At 51.8% G+C, this 17,104-nt stretch overlaps 1 protein-coding gene across 1 annotated transcript; it reads right to left on the reverse strand.

Annotated features, from left to right (window-relative positions):
- On the reverse strand, nucleotides 1–4,097 carry LOC100908740 (retinitis pigmentosa 1-like 1 protein). Its single transcript, XM_029112177.1, has 6 exons — nucleotides 4,073–4,097; nucleotides 2,220–2,798; nucleotides 1,502–1,683; nucleotides 1,161–1,399; nucleotides 497–954; nucleotides 1–393 (listed from the first exon to the last, which is right to left on the reverse strand). Exons 2-6 carry the CDS (start codon nucleotides 2,523–2,525, stop codon nucleotides 337–339), a joined length of 1,242 nt encoding a protein of 413 aa, XP_028968010.1. The 5' UTR covers nucleotides 2,526–2,798; nucleotides 4,073–4,097; the 3' UTR covers nucleotides 1–336.
- Nucleotides 4,098–17,104: the final 13,007 nt, after the last annotated feature.

Consider the following 17,104-nt stretch of genomic DNA (forward strand, 5'->3'; position numbering starts at 1 on the left):
TCCCGTTCAAGTAATACACTTTGTTTATTTGTGTCGGTGTGAGGTTATGGGTTGCTCTGATTGGAACCGAATCGAATTCGCAGAAGCAACGACGAACAACGCGCCAAGACTCCAATGGACACAGTTTATATGTTCAAATTTACAGCTGCGGCTATGAGCCTCTCCCTCGCTGCGGGAGTGACAGGTTAGTTATAAGAGTAGAGAGTTACACTTGTTGTTGTTCATCTAAATTCTGCTTCACTTTTCGACGTTACGCGAATACATTCTTTTTAGCGTAGAGGTTTGTTTGGGAATGAAACCAAAAGTCATTCTCGATTTTGGGTAGCTTCCAGATGTTTACTTCCTACCCCGTCCACGTCCGCGTCTTGCTGTACCTCTCTTGGCGGGTGTCGCCTGTGGAAGGAACCGATTTAGAGTGAATTCCTCAATCTCGTCATGAGCGCATGCCCGGGGGTCGCTATCTCCGTTAGGGGTCGAGGGATGATGGGGAACCTACCTTCACTGGCTCTGGTGCGGGGGTTTCGGGTTCGGCGGCTGGTTCGGCTTCTTCGGCGGGAGTGGCGTCTTCGGATGCGTTTGCCTCGGTACCCTGGAGCTCCTCCTCCGGCGCAGCAGCCTCGTCGGCAGCTGTTTCGGCTTCTTGAGCCTCATGGGCTTCGGCATCCTCTTCTTCCTCGGCGAAATCTTCCTCGGCATCCTCTTCAGCCTCCTCGCCGTTCTCCTCGGGGGCTTCACCGTTCTCCTCTGTCGCTTCGCCTTCTTTATCTTCCCCACCAGCCGCTTTCTTGGCCTCTTCCTCGGCCTTCTTAGCCGCGCGTTCAGCTTCGGCTTTCTTCTTAGTAATTCTCTTCAGATGCCCCTTGGTCTTGCAATGGAATTCCACGAATTCCTTCTTGAAGACGCACTCACAAAGGGAGCACATGACCGCTTCAATCGGCTCGCAGAGTTCAGTGCCTGGAAGGAGAGTTAATTTTTTTCAATATGCTGTGCTGCTGAGGCACGATCGAAAACAGTGCATACGACTCCTCGGATATCGAAAATTGAGAAGAGAACGAGGAGAAATACTCTCATGCAGCCCTTTGAATAAAGCAGATTTTGAATTGAATTGAATCGATTCAAGATTATGCGAACGGATCCTCGGTTAAAGTTCAGAGACCGACCTTCCGGCTCTTGGCCTTCCTTGACGTCAAGCTCAGCGGTTTCCACAACTTGCATGTGAGCTTTCGAGCCAAGATGAACTTCATAGCGTTGACGGGCATCGTCGCCGTTGAACTTCAAACCACAAGGTCCGCATGAAGGGTATTTCTGGGCGCGTTTTTCACGGTGCGGTTTCGTCAATTTGTGTTGATTGTATGTGCCATCGAATTTCTCCTGGCAGATCTTGCAGGTTCCCTCTTGGCTGAAAAGGAGATCGCTTATATTAGAGTAATAATTAATCACTCCACAGGCTCGATGGGCTGGGAGCATGGGAACGCCTAGGGAACACGAGGGGCCCACTCACGCTTTCTTCTCGGTGTCATCGAGAACGACGCACTCATCCTTGGCGGCGGGCTGTTCCTTCTTCGGTTGAGCTTTCTGCGGTCCGCGTCCGCCGCTGCCACGGGCTCCGCGCAGCCTCTTGACAACAGTGACTCCATTATTGAAGTTCTGCTGAGCAGGCCTCTTGACGCCACGGTTTTGACCCTGTAAAGCAGCATGTGAGAAACGCTACGAGCCGGAGCTAGGCGGGGCTGGGGGTTCGGGACTCATTGCTTACCTTTTGGACGCGACACCGTATTATACTGACGACAATCGACAAATCGACTACGAACAATTTCGAGTGACCCACCAGGAGAACGTGAACGTTAACTCCCGATGAGCACAAAAAAATTCACGAAACGATTGGAATGTCGCAGGAGAATTCAACGCCGCGAGTTCTCGACCGGTATTCCGGCGATAATCATCATTATGAGTCTCAAATGATAAACGAAAGAACAAAAACGATGCCTTCGTTCAACACAGTCGTCCCTCTGCCAGTCGTCGCTACCGAAGGATGCTATTCGAAAGAAGACCTCGAAGAGATATAAATGGCATTCGATTGCACAAGGGGGGCGAGATCGGTTGACGGAAAGTAATTTTGAAGAATTTCGAATGAACGTAGTGTTCTCTTGTTTGTTCAAATAGCCAACCCCGTGCATCGTCGTGCCGCCCTACATGGACCAACGGTGGTCTTAGCTCACCTGGTGCTGCTGTTGCTGCAGTTGTTGCTGCGGGGGTCGCTGGTTATAGCCCCTGCTCGGCTGCTGATAGTTGCTGTGACGCGGGGGCTGTCTTTGGGGTGGTCCAGGGGGATAGTATCCACCACCCCCCTGATTATGCCCTTGGTTTCCATAGCCACCCTGCGGATGGTGGCCGTAGCCCTGACCGCCGCCATGGTGGTGACCACCAGCACCCCCTTGCCACATGGGCTGGTTGCCCCAGCTACTATTCCCGCCAATCCACGGTTCGGCATCAAATTGGCGGCCGCCGCGTTGTCTGTACGCCATCTTCCTCGAGTAAGTCGGAGGGCTCAATTCAATCGAGTTTAACCTGGTTTCAAATCAACAGGCCGTTTTTTTCCGTATCAACGATGTCTCGATCGATCGATGAATCAATCGATGCGAGCGGCTCTGAAGTTGGCCGAACGTGGGAGGATGGATGGATGGCTAGATGAACGGAGTTCTGTGGAGGCAGGCTCCCTGTTGCTGTAGCTGTTGTTCTGGTCTTCCTATGCCTCACTCTCTGTTTAAACACGGAGTGAACGCGCGCGCTCACGTTCGCTGCAATTAATAACAGCCCATCGATACAGCGCTTTTAATGCGTCAATCGAAATTGATTTCTTCAATTTTTCTCTGCCTAACCATCAATCACCAATAATCAATCATCTTATTCATCATCGTCACCATCATCATCATCGGATCGCTCATTGCTCATTCCCAATGAGTTCGGAGGTCAGTTTTCGAGTCGCGAGCTCCGATTCGTGGAACTTCTAATCCCGTTCGACAGCCCAGCAAACTCTCACTAAACTCGATCTGCCGATAGAGATCATAATCGCGACAACCACAACGTCGTCAACAACAACTTCGATCAGTGCAGAATCCGCTTAGTGTGGTGATGATCCTTCCAGTCGGCGAGCCAATACTCACTCGGACGGACGGTCGCTCGGTTGGTCGGCCGGCCAGCCAGCCAGCCAGATAGACGGGTTAAATATTCGACGATAAATATACGCTTGAGAAGATGCATACCTTAAGAGGAAAATATTCGCCACCATACGGAGATGACACTGCAGCCATCGTCATCCGTAAACATACCGGTTTCCGTCCGTGAACGAATAGCTCAATGTTTTTTTTCTCCTGCACTGACTAACACAACCGCAAAGTCAACAAAAGCAGCATCATAGTTTCGTTTCGATTCCCCACAGTTTCGGGACTACATAGTCAGATGACTCAGGCCATCTTAACGCTCCGTTAACAGTAAAAAAAAATCGCGGAGCATTCAGAACAACGCTCCTCGGAATAGACGCTATACGCTCGATACACGTGTTCTCCTTCTACGCCGATGATACGCAGTTGCGAAAATTCAAATCAGTTCGATTACCGAAGATCTCCCACTGTAGTCGATCTCACGAGGATTTAGGCGAAGCTTCGCCATTCCACATATATCGACACGGCGGCGCAGCCCCGGCCACCGGCGACACGACGCGAACCTCGGCGACGGCTCCTCCTCGTTGACCTCAGACGACAGCAGTGTTCGAGTTTCGTTTCGCCGAATACGAAATACGGTAGCGAAACAATCGGAAGCGTCACCGGTCAGCGATGGGGGATCCATTGGGCGAAATCCGTGGAAACGCAAGCCCGCAGTAGCAGTTCCCAAACGAGCGATTAGGGCCTCAGAGACTTTGAACGGCTCTAGGCCTAACGCGGAAAGCGGCAGAGTGTTCCGAGTCGGCGAGTTTCACGTAGAACTCGCTGGAAACTCGCGGGCAGGACTCAGGTTCGTCCCGAGGTTCCGTCTTGTCGCCGTACGCTCCAACGATAATCAAGTTCTTACTCACCTTTTGGTTTAAAATCAGAGCTGACGGGAATTGAAAGCGTTGCTTCCCACCACCGGCGTCATACAACACAAGACAGAAGAGGAGCGGTACGCACCACACACACACAAGCGATCGGCGGTGAGCGAGTGAGCCGGCCGCCGGCCGGGTGTCTCAGCACACAAGCAACCTCTCTGCTTATTCGCCTAGCAGACGAATTCCGCTAATATAGTCGGCGGCAGAGCAAGGGTGCGAGGTGTCCATCAGATGATGATATCACTTGCATCGTTTGAGCGCCCACGGTCTACGGTGCGGCACCGGAACTCGGACTCCGCAGCTTCGGAGCGTCAATCTCGAGATACTCCTCTGTTCTGGAAGGGAAAAAGTTCGAAAATTGAAGTCATATATTCTGACTACCCGAGCGCGCTGCCGCGGCAGAGGAAGCGCGGTTTTCAGAGCTAGAGATTATTATCGGTTCACATGGACTTCGCGATAACTTTGGCCTGTACTCCGTGGTTCATCGAATTTAGTCTGCAGGTGCATCTCGCCTATAGTATAGAGTCAAGAGATCGTTATGACTCATAATCCTCATGAGTGATGAGATTGTTGAGGCGGAATGTCGAGCTGGCGGAATACTGAGGCGACTCGGATACGGACTTTGATACATAAAGGCTGAAGCTGAAGGGTACACATTCAAGAATTGGACAGTCATCTCTGATGTCTGATGCTTCGCCCAGTCTCCAAGCGTATGACGGTCGAGAGACCGATCTGCCCATCTCTACCGTTGCCGGTTTTCAGATCCAATCGAACGCGCTGGTCTCTAGCATGTCCCCCACACTCAAGCCTATCGATCCTTTGATTTTCATGTTCCAAAGCTATTCATGTTTTCCTATCACGCACTTGAAGTCAGTCGTGACCATCTACGGCAAGACGGTTCGCGGGCATTTCAGGATGATATCCCGATATGGAGCCCTGGGATATGATATCTCGTCGCACATTCTCATCTCTTCTGACCAGTGGCATCGCGTTTCTCGACCAAACTACACGAACTCGGGATCTCACGGGATTATGGGAGCAGAACGTCTCTCCTGAACCAGGCGGACTCGACAAACATTCGAATAATTCTGTCGTTCGGAAATAGACTCATTCGGGACGTCAAGGCTGATGAGTGATGAGCAAGAACTCTTCTTTCTTTCTCTTTGTAGCGTCACGGGCGGCGTGTATGAGCAGCCTTGGAGATCCCTAGAGCCAGCTCGCCTCCAATCGGGTCGGGATTCTCTATAGAAATCGACGTGATCCATCTTCGGAAGTTTAAACCGGACTCTCGGATTCCGTGGAACAGCCTCTCTTTGAAGCTGTTCCTGTCAGATGCGAGCATGCAAAACATCCATTCCACAGCAATACTTATTTCTTCATCCTCGAATATTCGTGCATACTTCTTGACTCAGATCGGCTGAATGGAGGGAAAACTTGTCTCTGTCGCAGCCGCGTTCGCTTTCCTCATTAGTAGAGGAAAGCATCGCTTTGAATAATGGCTGCGCGCCCCCATTGAACTTCTCGCAGCCAGTCATGGCAATTGCACGGTGTTTCCCAAGTTGCAAGGCGAGAGGCAAGCTCACCTGCCACATCGCAATATTGTCCACTTTGATCCTTCCCCATTCCAAAAAAAATCTCGTCGGCGCCTTTTCTCGTTCTGCTCACAATGAGTAGATACTAATGCTTTCTCAGAGTTTGAAGAAACCTCGTCCAGATGGCGGCATCGGCGTTAGTTGGAATAAGTTCGAATACAGATAAGTCTGGATTCGAGCATCTCACGAGGTGATCTCTCTGACGAGTGGCTCAAAAGATTCTGATGATGATGACCTACCTCTATGAATCAAATCTCGCACCGTCACGGCAGAGACCGGCACCGTGTCTGATGAACGGTTGGAGATCCAGTGCCAAAAGAAAAAGTCCATGAGGCAGAAAAGCGGAGCTCGGAGCGGAATCTGCGTCCTGTACGTCCACGCAAGCTCGGATCACAACAGGTTTTCGCTGCCCATCTAAGATCACGGAATCGTCCGCACGCTTGACGTAGGGAGAATGTGTTATGTCTCTTCAGAAAGGCGAGACCTCGTGTCTTCCAAAAGGATCTCATGGTATACGAATTCGAAGCTGCCTCGGTCTAGCGCAAGCAAAACGAAACTTTCCACATGGTACGGAACGGCTCCGACGAAAGGCTACGTTGAGGTGGCGCCGCGCCACGTCAAGGATGAACGGACCCTCTTTGTGCTTCCGCTAGCATTCGGAAACCTTGAAGCAGCACTTGAGGATGCCAAGAACATGGACGATAGAACCCATCGGAAAGAAAGTTGCGGGAGCTGCGGTTCTTCAGGGAAGCCGCCCGATGGTCGGGATGGCGCGCAAGAGAACAGAGAATCATCGGTTTCGACAAGCCGAGGAACACGATGAAGATCGCCGAAATCAAGAGGAACCTCTTGGCTCACTCACTTTTCCGATGCGTGTCATCTTGGGTATATCGAAGTGCGTACTGACATGCTGAAAAATGCCGAACAGCGGAGTTCCGGATATTAAAGTCTAGTTGTCTCAAAGAAGAGTCTTGACATCCGAGCGAGACATCGGCGCCTGGAGCAAGAGATTTGCCATTGCCAGGACCGTTGGATTCGGCGATGGGACGGAAATTGACCTTCTCTTAGCGTCTATCGCGGCATCTTCGACACTGTCGGAGAAAACGGCGACAAGACATTCGTTCATGCAGACCTCGACCTCGGAGACGATGGCGCGAATGGCATCCTCGTGTCTCCTAAGCGTGGGGTTGCAAGCGTTCGACGGCACAAGGTCGACCGATCATGGCATCCGAGAAAGTCCATATATTCTTCCAGCTGGATGATTCTCCTATTCATGTGAGCCGAACTCGACTCGCGGGGTCACCGAAGGATCGGAAAAAAGTGAAGGACGTCCAGCGCTGTATCCGCAAGTCGGGTTGGGCTGCGATTATGAGCCTCTAGCGTAAATGGGTTCATCATTAGAGTGACTCTCTTCTCGACTGAAGCCAAGCTTGGTACCATCCTCTCAGCCTGCAGGTTCATATTCGGTGGAGCCAACGATATTTAGTCGACCAAAAAGTTCGAGACAATCTGAGGATTGCCGCCTCCACATTCATCTTGTACCAAGAAGGGCGAATTGTGAGCGCTCGTCTGTAAGGAAGTGGGTGCTTCCCGAAAATTATCAAATTGGGTAGAAACTCCAGGCGGGTCACCTGACTGGTTTCTCGATCGCGACGATCGTCACTCAGAACAAGCTTGAGGCAAAAAGTCTCAGAATTATCGGGCGTGCACTCTGCAAGTGCCGCAGACTTTGTGTTGGCATATCTTGTCTTCCTTATCCTTCGGGTACCAGCAGCCATTCGCGGACGTCAGTATTTTCCCAGACGGGGGATTCATGCAAGAAGATTGCTGGAGCTTCTGATTTCATATGGACGACCATGTTCGAGATCACAATGTCGGTGTGGAGATAAACACGGCGCTATTGGCCGCCGAGAAATGTGTTTCCATCGGTAAATTCCCCCGCTGCTTCGAGGACTGGATGTCTATGGACAGTCTACCACAATAATCTCTTCATGGCTGTACGCCGAGAGCGTGAAACGCTTAATGAAAACTTATGATATGTCCGTATTCAGTGGAGGACTAGTTGAGAACATATCCAAGGTTTGGCGAGACGCCACGTTCGAACAGACGCTATAAGTTCGAAGGAACCCTCAAAAACCTGAAAACCGCGAGTCCTCAATCGAGATGAACGGAAGGAGTCGGTCTCGTTTGTCACGATCCTACATCAGGTCCCGGATCTCCGAGCTCCCCTCCGGCCTCGATAAGGGATTCGTGGATGAGACAAGAGAAATCGGGGGTTTTCTCTCGTCGCAGAAGTCACTACATCACCCCACGCAGAGCTCAACGCATCAATGGAAGGAACCGCGGCTCTCGTAGAATGATTGAATATCGCAGCCCCGTCGGGCAATCAGTGGGCTCTAACCAAGCTTCTATGAATACTAGCCCCAATTCCATCAAACAGTGGGCCGATAGAGAGATAGGTCTATTTTCCATGATTTGACACCTCGGCAAGCCGACGGCTCGCCGGGAAAATCGTCGTTGAAAGTTTTTACTTGAATCTTGAATCTACGGTAATGTCAGTGACAGCTAACTTCTTGCTTTTTCTCGGATACAATCCCCATCGTGACTACGGTTCCCCTATCTGCCAGAGGTCTTTCCCGTCCATTATTGATGTGAAATATCCCGATTTTCCTGGTTCTGTGCGTCATTCTCCGATAGCATCCCACAGTAACTCTCCCGGCTCACGTCGACTCTAAATGAATGAAGTGAGAGCACACCCCATTCCTCCGATAAAGAGGAACTCCGTGAAAAATTTAATACTAGGGCGATGGGAGAAGGAGATCTGACCGATCTGCTGAGAAATCACCCCCGAGATGGAATGCAGGTTAAGCTAAAAATGGAATCGGAGGATTCCGTCGTCGGATCAGTCTCAGGGGAAAACGTTCGACCGATCCATCTGGCACTTGGGGCGGGGACCGCGGGATTACCGGAGTTCTATAAATTTAAAAGAGAGCTCTTGCAAAAATGAGCTCCGGGAAACTCGGGACAAGAAATCCGTAGATAATCGAATTCTATCCAAAACACAGAGCCCCTATCGAATCGCGCCATGGCTGCGACTCGAGCGAACCAAGATGGCGGCACCTGCTCTGCTGTGCAGGCGGCGTCGTCCGGCGGCGGATGGAAGTATCGCAAGTGGTACCTCGTGGAACTCGAGGCATCATGTCGAGCAGAATAGGTATCGAATCCCGAGTGAATATCGGAGCTCAGACGCCTATCCTACAGGAAGTCTTTAGCAGAGGAATATCGGGGACTTAATCTCGAAAATCTCCCTCGAAAGCCAATTGACGTCACATCGGCCATTTTCGCGGGGCCCTGTCTGCGGCACCATAGCTCGAGAGCTCGGCCGCGAGAGTCCGCCACTGTCTACGGCCTGAACAGCTGCTGGTGGTGGTGGTACACTGCTACTGAGTAAGAAGATAGCTGGGAGCTCAACAACCCCCACCCAAAATATTCGAGTGAACTCCTCGACACTCCCTCTGCATATCTCTGTGCGTGAATCGTGAACGTTCGTTCTCCGGGGATAATCCAAATTGTTCGATGGGGATTTCGGATCCCCGAATTCGGTGAGTTTTCTGGTTAGGCCTTTAACCATTCGCTAGCCATCCATGAGTGACGTCCACGACGGAGTGCGGAGTCCACGCAGTTCGGGTCGGGCTCTCCGGGAACCCGTCTCCAAAGGAAAATCCGAGTCCACCACTCCCCGTGACACCCTTGACTCAGAGAACGGTCAGATTGTGTTTCATAACAGTGTTGAACTGTTGTCGCAGCCATGGCCGATGGGGAATTCGGAGACACCGGAATCTGAGGGCCAGTCTTCGCTGATGTGCGAAACCCCTGGATGTCACATGCTCTGTATGAATTCAATGAATTTCCATCGGAATTCGCTGATCCTTGCGCCGTCTGATTCAGCTCGCGAGCGAACGTTACTGCTTTCGAAAGGGACGACTTCCGAAATGACGACAAAATGGCTCCTAGAAATCCATTCAGCGATCACTTCGCAGCCAGCGGATCCGTCGTGGAACGATTTCAAAATATCTCTTGACTTCGGATCGTTGACGGCGTGTCGTATCTTATCCCTCAAATGGACCGACTTTCGGAAGTAAAGTAGTTTCGAGGAGTCTCCACAGTTGGAAAGCTCTATGGAAAATTCAGCGGATTCCGGGTAGAGCCCATGGATCCTCCCCATTGATTTGAACATTCCGTGTCATGTAGATCCGCGGAGGTGTTTCTCGCGATTCTCACGGTCGACGTCGAGCTCAGTGCGATTGTTTGAATTACAATCGTTTCGAATTAGCGGAAGGAATGGTTCAGAGTGACGCTCCTTGGAATCTTTGGAACTCATGCCAGACTCGGATTTCATTATTCATGAACGGCCGACGAGTGCTTCGTGGTACGGATATGTTCTTCTGTGAATCCGGAGGCATTTAATACAAATCACGTCGGTTTCCGATTTGCGTAACTCGACTTAGTGTTCGTTGATGACCTTGATTTGGTTTCATGTCTCTGCGGATTTGTCGGAAACTCACGAATCGAGATGAATCTCCAAATATCGCTTCGGGGGCGTACCGACGAGGCGCCAGGAGTCGAATGCTTTCATAAGGCGTCGACCATCGCGAGGAAATGACATGCGAACATTCTGTCGCCGACCCTCATGGACAACGCGCATTGTCGATACGGCGCTGCCTCATTATTCTGACGTTGTCCCAACGCTTGTTCGACTTCTCAGCCGAGTACGGCGTCAATGAAATGTCGGACATGCTCCTTTTCCACGATCATGTAAATGGTCCGAGTCCGACGAGCGACCGCGATTTCTACTTCATGTAGCCGATCGGCCGTGTGCGGCAGAGTTATCCGATTACGGACAAGAAGAAGATCAGAGCTAACGGTATCATCTAACGGTTCGGATCGTTCGCGTAGGCGGCCCGGGCAACGTGCTGATGAGGCGTTCCATAGCGGTGTACGGCGTCTCATGCCGCGGAAAGAATGGATATGTCACTTTGTGGCTCGTGAAGGGTCGCTCGCTCCGTCTTGGGTTTTGAAACCGAAAATGGAACCGATGAAGACCGGCACGGGAGCTCGCTCCGGTTCCTTTGCGCTCGCGGAGCCGATCGATTCGATCGCCGATTTCCTGGTGTCTGAGAAAACGCTGTCGGCGGCAAACAGTTCACGACCGGCTCGAGTTCTTGACGGGATCCTGTGCCCTGTCGTGCGCGAGCGATTCACTCGATCGGCGAACGGGCTTCCTGCAATTGTTCCGGACGCAGTTTCGCCGGGGCCTGGCCTACGAAAGGTCCCTGACAGCGCATCGCCCTCTCCATTGCCGTAGCGCCTGACTTCACTCCGAATTCGACGCCGAAACACTCGTCGATATGTGTTTTTCTTTTCACGAGCCTCCTTCGAGTCCATTATTGTGGAAGCGTTAAGGTTCGAGAGAAGAACGGACGCGAGCTTTGACTCCGCTTCGCTCATCGGAAGGCGCAGCCTCTTTCCGAATCGAGGGCGATGATCGCTAGATTCAACTCGAACTACATTCCTTCCGTCGGGCTTATATAAGCTCTTCTCGCTGATGAGAATGTTGCTGGTACAGGATAGGCGACAGGAATTGTCTAAACACATCTCTCGTCAAGTATCATGAGGCGAAACGAGACTCTACCCAAGGTGATGATTTTAGAGCGGTGCATCTCTCACTGTTCTTATGATAAATGCTTCCCCGGACTTCTCTCCTCCGGTAGGACCCGTCGGGGAACCCCCACCGCTCTTTCATATTCAGGCAGCATGTTCAGGGCTTCAAAACAATCCACGGCCGAGAGCACATTACTCTAATGCTCTACGTGCTCGGCAGCGCGGAAATTCGATGAGAAAAACCGATTGGAGTGACGTCTGGCACAATAATTGGAACCTCGATCGAGCCACGGAATCGTTGACTTGCAACGAGATCCGGGGAATGTCGTCGTCGGTTCAGGATTCCATGTACCAAGCCACTTGGGGATCCTCTGCCTCCGAACGAGCTCCTATCGATATCAGCCTTGATATCCCGTATCAGAACGGGAAGCGTGCAATGGTGCTGATATCTGGAGCCTGGACTCTATACTTCAGTTCAGCAGAATCGAGCATAGAGCTCTGGCAGGCAACATAGCCGAGTAATCTTCTGACGTAGTGAGAGCGATGTCCAGTAGACTACAGGGCTCAACCTCAATCAATTTTCATCAGCATCTGGTGCGACTGATCGAGACTGCAGACCCTACGAGAGGCAGACCGGGAGGGCTTGTCGTCTGTGATTTGTGGAGGACTTAATCCGTATCGAGTACCGATGTATATTCTTGGACACCCGCACCCCGACCGGTAGCAACTCGACTTACAGCAGACGTTCCCTCTAGGAGAGCGAGCCCTTACCGGCCTGTTGGGAACAACGTGCTTCTGATAGTCATGGTCGCCGCGGCAACCACACCCTACTCCTCCTCTTGAACAGCATTTTCGTGTCCGTGGGTGGTCGTGCGAGTTTCCTCCGTTGCTGCATACAGGGTTCTTCGCCAAACAACGGATAGCGAGTTCGCGGTCTCTGTCACCGAGATCGCGAATGATTCCGGCGGTTGACGATCCGCTTTCGAATTTTCTTCGTACGCCTGAAAGCGAAAGAAATCCAGACCGGCATCGGCCGGATGGTGGGCCAGCTAATATTTTCGAGAGACTTTCGGGAGACGTTCCCCCGGAGGATGTCCTCCCAACGGGAACTAATCCCAGGTTATTAGCCGCGAATGATCCTCATATGGAAATGGCGATGGGCAACATTCACCATGATTCATCGTTATGGCCCTCGCCTTATGAGCTCCCCTCCGGTTTCACGGGATGTTGGAGATCGTGGAGAGTTTTCGAAACCCTCTGATCCTTGGAACAGCATGAAAGTCGATGTCGACGGGCTCGGTGGTATTTCTCCGACGCTGAATGAGTTTTTGAGCCATAGCATCTGTCGACGAGACGCCTCCGGACGGACATGTTGATCAGGGACCCTCGCCGAGTGTTGTTTCCCAAACACGTATTGGTTTCTTCGCTCTTGCTCGTATCCGAAAGGTCTATCTCGGGAAAGCTCTCGTCCCGAACAAGAGGCTGCCTGCTGAATATCTCAGACACTGATGCTTGTGGTTTAGATGGTGAGACTGCCCTGAGGCTTAGGGAATGACCGCCTGATTACTATGTAGTGAACGGAAGCGAATTCACCTGCTTCGGCCACGACGAGGGAAAAAGCTCCATTTGCTGAGTAACCAGTAACCAGGCAGTGGGGAGATGCTCAAGAGCCGGGGGCCACATAAGGATTCTGCGTAAATTAGCTTGTGCGATCCCTTCGGTGTCTTGCGCCATCGCAAGATACGAATGTCAGACTCGTATCTCATCGAACATTACGCGAGAATTAGGCCTTTAATTTCAACACAGCAAATCGGCAGCGGAAATGGGAAGTGAGGAGTGACTCACTTTGATTCACGAGGAAAACGTTTGGGTTGGTTCGATAGTTTTTTTCTCGCTGGGGTTCCGTCACAACTTTGACCGCCACCATAATCCGGCTCGCCCGCATCCTCGTGGAGCTATCAATCCGAAGAGGGAGGACTTTCTGGTGGAAAATTCTCGGTGCTCGAAAATGAATTCGGCGAACGGATGGGAGGCATCTCATTCCATCAGGAATCATTCTCCTCGGAAGTCTCTGCGGGGTGAAAAACTTCCGAGGAATTCCCTCTCTGACGTTTTTCAGAGCAGGACTCTCTTCGGCACGCGGTGGTTTCTCTCATCGACACGAGCCGAATCCTGACTCCGCTGTCCTGGTGATTCCACATCCGGAACTCTCGGCATTAAGATAAGGACGGAAGCGAAGGAGAGACGGAGCCCTTCGCGAAGTGGTTGTACCACGAAACTTTTCGACACCGAGATAAGGCTCTTCTCGCCCAAATCGAAAATGAGTAGTCTGCGCGGAACTAAGCTTCCCCAATGAAGCGGATAGGTGCGTTCCAAGTGCATTTGTGCCCTCTGCGGGCATCTTAACCTTATCCATCTAGAAATTCGCATATCACTCCTGATTCCTGATACGTGACATTACGCGCTGAAACCCGGAGACGGCCTCGAATCACACCTCGGGAGCGCTCCCGGTGGTGAAGAGGCTTCCCGACTCGAAACACGGAGCGATGACTCATACGAAACTCCCGGGGCCCAGCGAGAGAGTTGTCTTCTCCGGGAGAAGGGCTTCGACGCCCCGGAGCTCTGCACCCAGAGCATCTCGGCGGTACAACCATGCTGGCAGGTAGATGACTCATATCCGGAGTTGCAGTGGCGGGAGCTTCGAATTTCGCTCTCAGTTCGATGCATTCTCCCAAGACGAAGACGTTTAATGGGATCACGAGGACTTTCGATGTCGTCATAGGAACTTGCATAGGACTAGCCTAATCGCATCAACAGGCTATACGTAAAGACTCTATCGCACCAACTGGATAGCACAGAATGTGGACCGGAACAAGAATTTTCGAATCGGGAGGAGCGCGAACTGGCTACCTAGTGCATTGGAATTATTGAGATTCCGGCGAACGGAGAATAATCAGGGAAGATATGTGATTGAGATAGCTACCGGAGCCTCTGTAGAAATATGCACTATTATTTCGAAACCCGCGAATAGAGAACCCATTGAGCATGTAACAGACTCTTTCCCTCGATTTATCGAGGCTCGCGCGGTATATCATCTCCAATGCCAGCCGAGGAAATTTCTTCGGACGTTCCGGATTGGCTTATCCTAATAACGCGACAGACACGATCTCGGTGGGTTGTGAAGTTGTGAATGAATCAAACGAGCAACAAACCAACCAGCCAAGCAAGTAAGCCAGCCAGTCAGTCAGTCAGTCAGTCAGTCAGTCGCGGGAGTGTTTTCTCTCCTCCGGGGCGATTGCCGTCTATAAAAACCATCTGCGGAACAGTGTGGGCGCATCGAATTCGTATACGCCAGAAATGTCATCGGGACACACGCTCTCTGCTTCGTGAAATCAGAGACACGTTCACGAGTGAGAACCGGCCGCTTTCGACTCTAATGGAGTTTCCGTGGAAAAACATCGCGGCATATGATGTCGAAGCCCAGAACTTGAATTGTTCCTCATGTTCCCGACTGAGCGGACAACAAATGATCGCGAGATAAGAACCGATGGTCTCTTTGAATGCGAACGTTTGTTTCTCGCTAAGCGTAATCTCGGGTCAATCGCCGAGGAAATATTCGATAGTATACGACTTTCTCGCTCGTTTCGAAAGAAATGACGCAACCGTGTTGGACTTGAGTCCAGATTGAACTTGCGATCCGCGGCTCTGATAAGAATAATGAGTATCGTCGGTATCGGAATCCATCGGCGATCTCGCCGGACTCCCCATCTGCTGGCGGCGGCGAATGCCTAATGATCGAGCATTGTCGAAGACTAATTTCGGCTCGTAGTATGCGATAATCAATGCTGTCCGGATTCGACCGAGACCTTGTCCCTCTCGATAGTTTTCAATTTAGTGCTTGTTTGGAGCCGTGAAGGAATCTAAAATGAACTTCACCGGAAACGCATCGACGATCGGCAAAAACAGACGCCTCATGAAACAGCCCTTCGATGGCAAAGGATGAATCGCTCGTCGGGCAGCAATCAAAAGAAAACCGATTTTTCTACGGGTTTGTCGCGTCAGGCGAGACCTCAGAGGAGGCGGTTCTTGTTTCTGTGTTTTTCATTCGGTGAAGAACTCCCTCAAGCAAGCAAGCAAGTCAATCAAGCAAGCATGCAAGCGGCTAGGGCACTGATCGATGACGTATTCGTCGCCCAGGGTTTCCCCCGATCACAGATGATGTTTTCGGGAGTAGATTATCCAGCTCTTGGCCTTTCTACGCGACCGACCGACCGACCGACCGACCGACCGACCGACCGACCGACCGACCGACCGACCGACCGACCGACCGACCGACCGACCGACCGACCGACCGACCGACCGACCGACCGACCGACCGACCGACCGACCGACCGGTCGGTCAGCTCGAGGGCCTTATCGCAGGCCGCGTGGGCGAGCCCTGTCCGACGTGAGACTAGTCTCCGCGCTCATGAGGCTCGACCCCGCCACATCGAGTTATCAGCATGGCCAGCCGAATTATCCCGAATACCGCTCGCTATTCGCAGGTCGCCCAGCGAAAGCATGAGCGCGCCGACACCACCGTAGGATGATTCGTTCGCGTTGCCAGCTTTCGAAAGTGAAACAAACGAACACCATCGGAAGAGGAACACAAACAATCGAATGGATGCCTAGACTTTGCGCCGAGTTCCGTTTGTCTAGCCGAGCTACAAAACCCGACCGATAAAAGCGGCCGGGTTCGCTGTTACACACCAACGGATTCGAGATATTTTTCCCGACTCGTTAGGGAGTCTTCAGGAAGAGGCGATCGGCGGAATACCCTGCTGCCCTGTTCGAGAATTCCGGTCGATCGCGAATTTTCCGGATACTCTCCATTTTCCGAACCTATCCCAGTAGACCCTTGCATTCTCGGACTAGTTCCAAGTTTCCGGGAGCTTTAATGGCCGACTCTGTCTTAATTCGAGAAAGAAATATTGATTGCCTGTCGAGGGCTGCAGAGCAGACGCGCGCGACGCCGACACCCAGAATAGAACTTGAAGCGTGTCCCGGAGCGATCTTTGTGGCCAGCATCCGCGCCACACCCTGCGATGCGACAGTTATTCAAGAAACTCGAGCGAAAGACCACAAAAATCTGTGGTTTCTCCGAGGACTCATTTCACTGTTGCGGTCGGAACGATTCAGATACCACCATTCGGATTGAGGCTCACAAGACTGCTTACGAGGATTCATTCTCATGAACTCCATCATTCAATCATGCGCGGAGATCGTCGCATCCTTTCACGAGATAGCGAGATCTTCTGCGGGCCATACTGGGCCGTCACCCGCGGGTGTGGTTCTGGATCAGCGGAGAGCTTGCGACCAGGAGGATCGTTTTAGGGTACGCGAGATTTCGCGGAAACTCGCCGCCGACGGGAGAGCCTCTCTCGAGCGATCGGACGACGGTCTTCGCTTGCTCATCCAACGCGCATGAGCGCGCTATACATATATAGAAGCGTTTGAGTATTCAATATTTTGGTTCCCCCGATAAAGGTACTCTTCGTGAACCGGCAGACTGATGCCCCAGGGCATTTCGTAGCTCTGTAATTCTGTGTTCAAGACTGAGGTTCCACCGAGCTCCTCCGGTGTGTTTCTTTGTTTGTTCCTCTCGTTCAGGCCCTGCCAAAACGCCGACCGTCTCCGTGATCCAGCTCGCCTGCATTCGTGTGAAGCAATCGATCCTGAAAAGAGAAGACGTTTCCTACTATAACAATGAATTTTCTTTCTTCCTCAG

This window comes from Galendromus occidentalis, unplaced genomic scaffold, assembly GCF_000255335.2.
Source record: "Galendromus occidentalis unplaced genomic scaffold, Mocc_1.1 scf7180000077485, whole genome shotgun sequence".
NCBI classification, from domain to species: Eukaryota; Metazoa; Arthropoda; class Arachnida; order Mesostigmata; family Phytoseiidae; genus Galendromus; species Galendromus occidentalis.

Bases quoted from the DNA above. Each gene is read 5' to 3' on its own strand.
- LOC100908740 (XM_029112177.1), bottom strand. From the start codon at position 2,525: ATGGCGTACAGACAACGCGGCGGCCGCCAATTTGATGCCGAACCGTGG. The intron at 1,684-2,219 runs GTGAGCTAAGAC...GCTGCTTTACAG, and splicing joins TGCAGCAACAGCAGCACCAG to GGTCAAAACCGTGGCGTCAA. The intron at 1,400-1,501 runs GTGAGTGGGCCC...TCTCCTTTTCAG, and splicing joins GATGACACCGAGAAGAAAGC to CCAAGAGGGAACCTGCAAGA.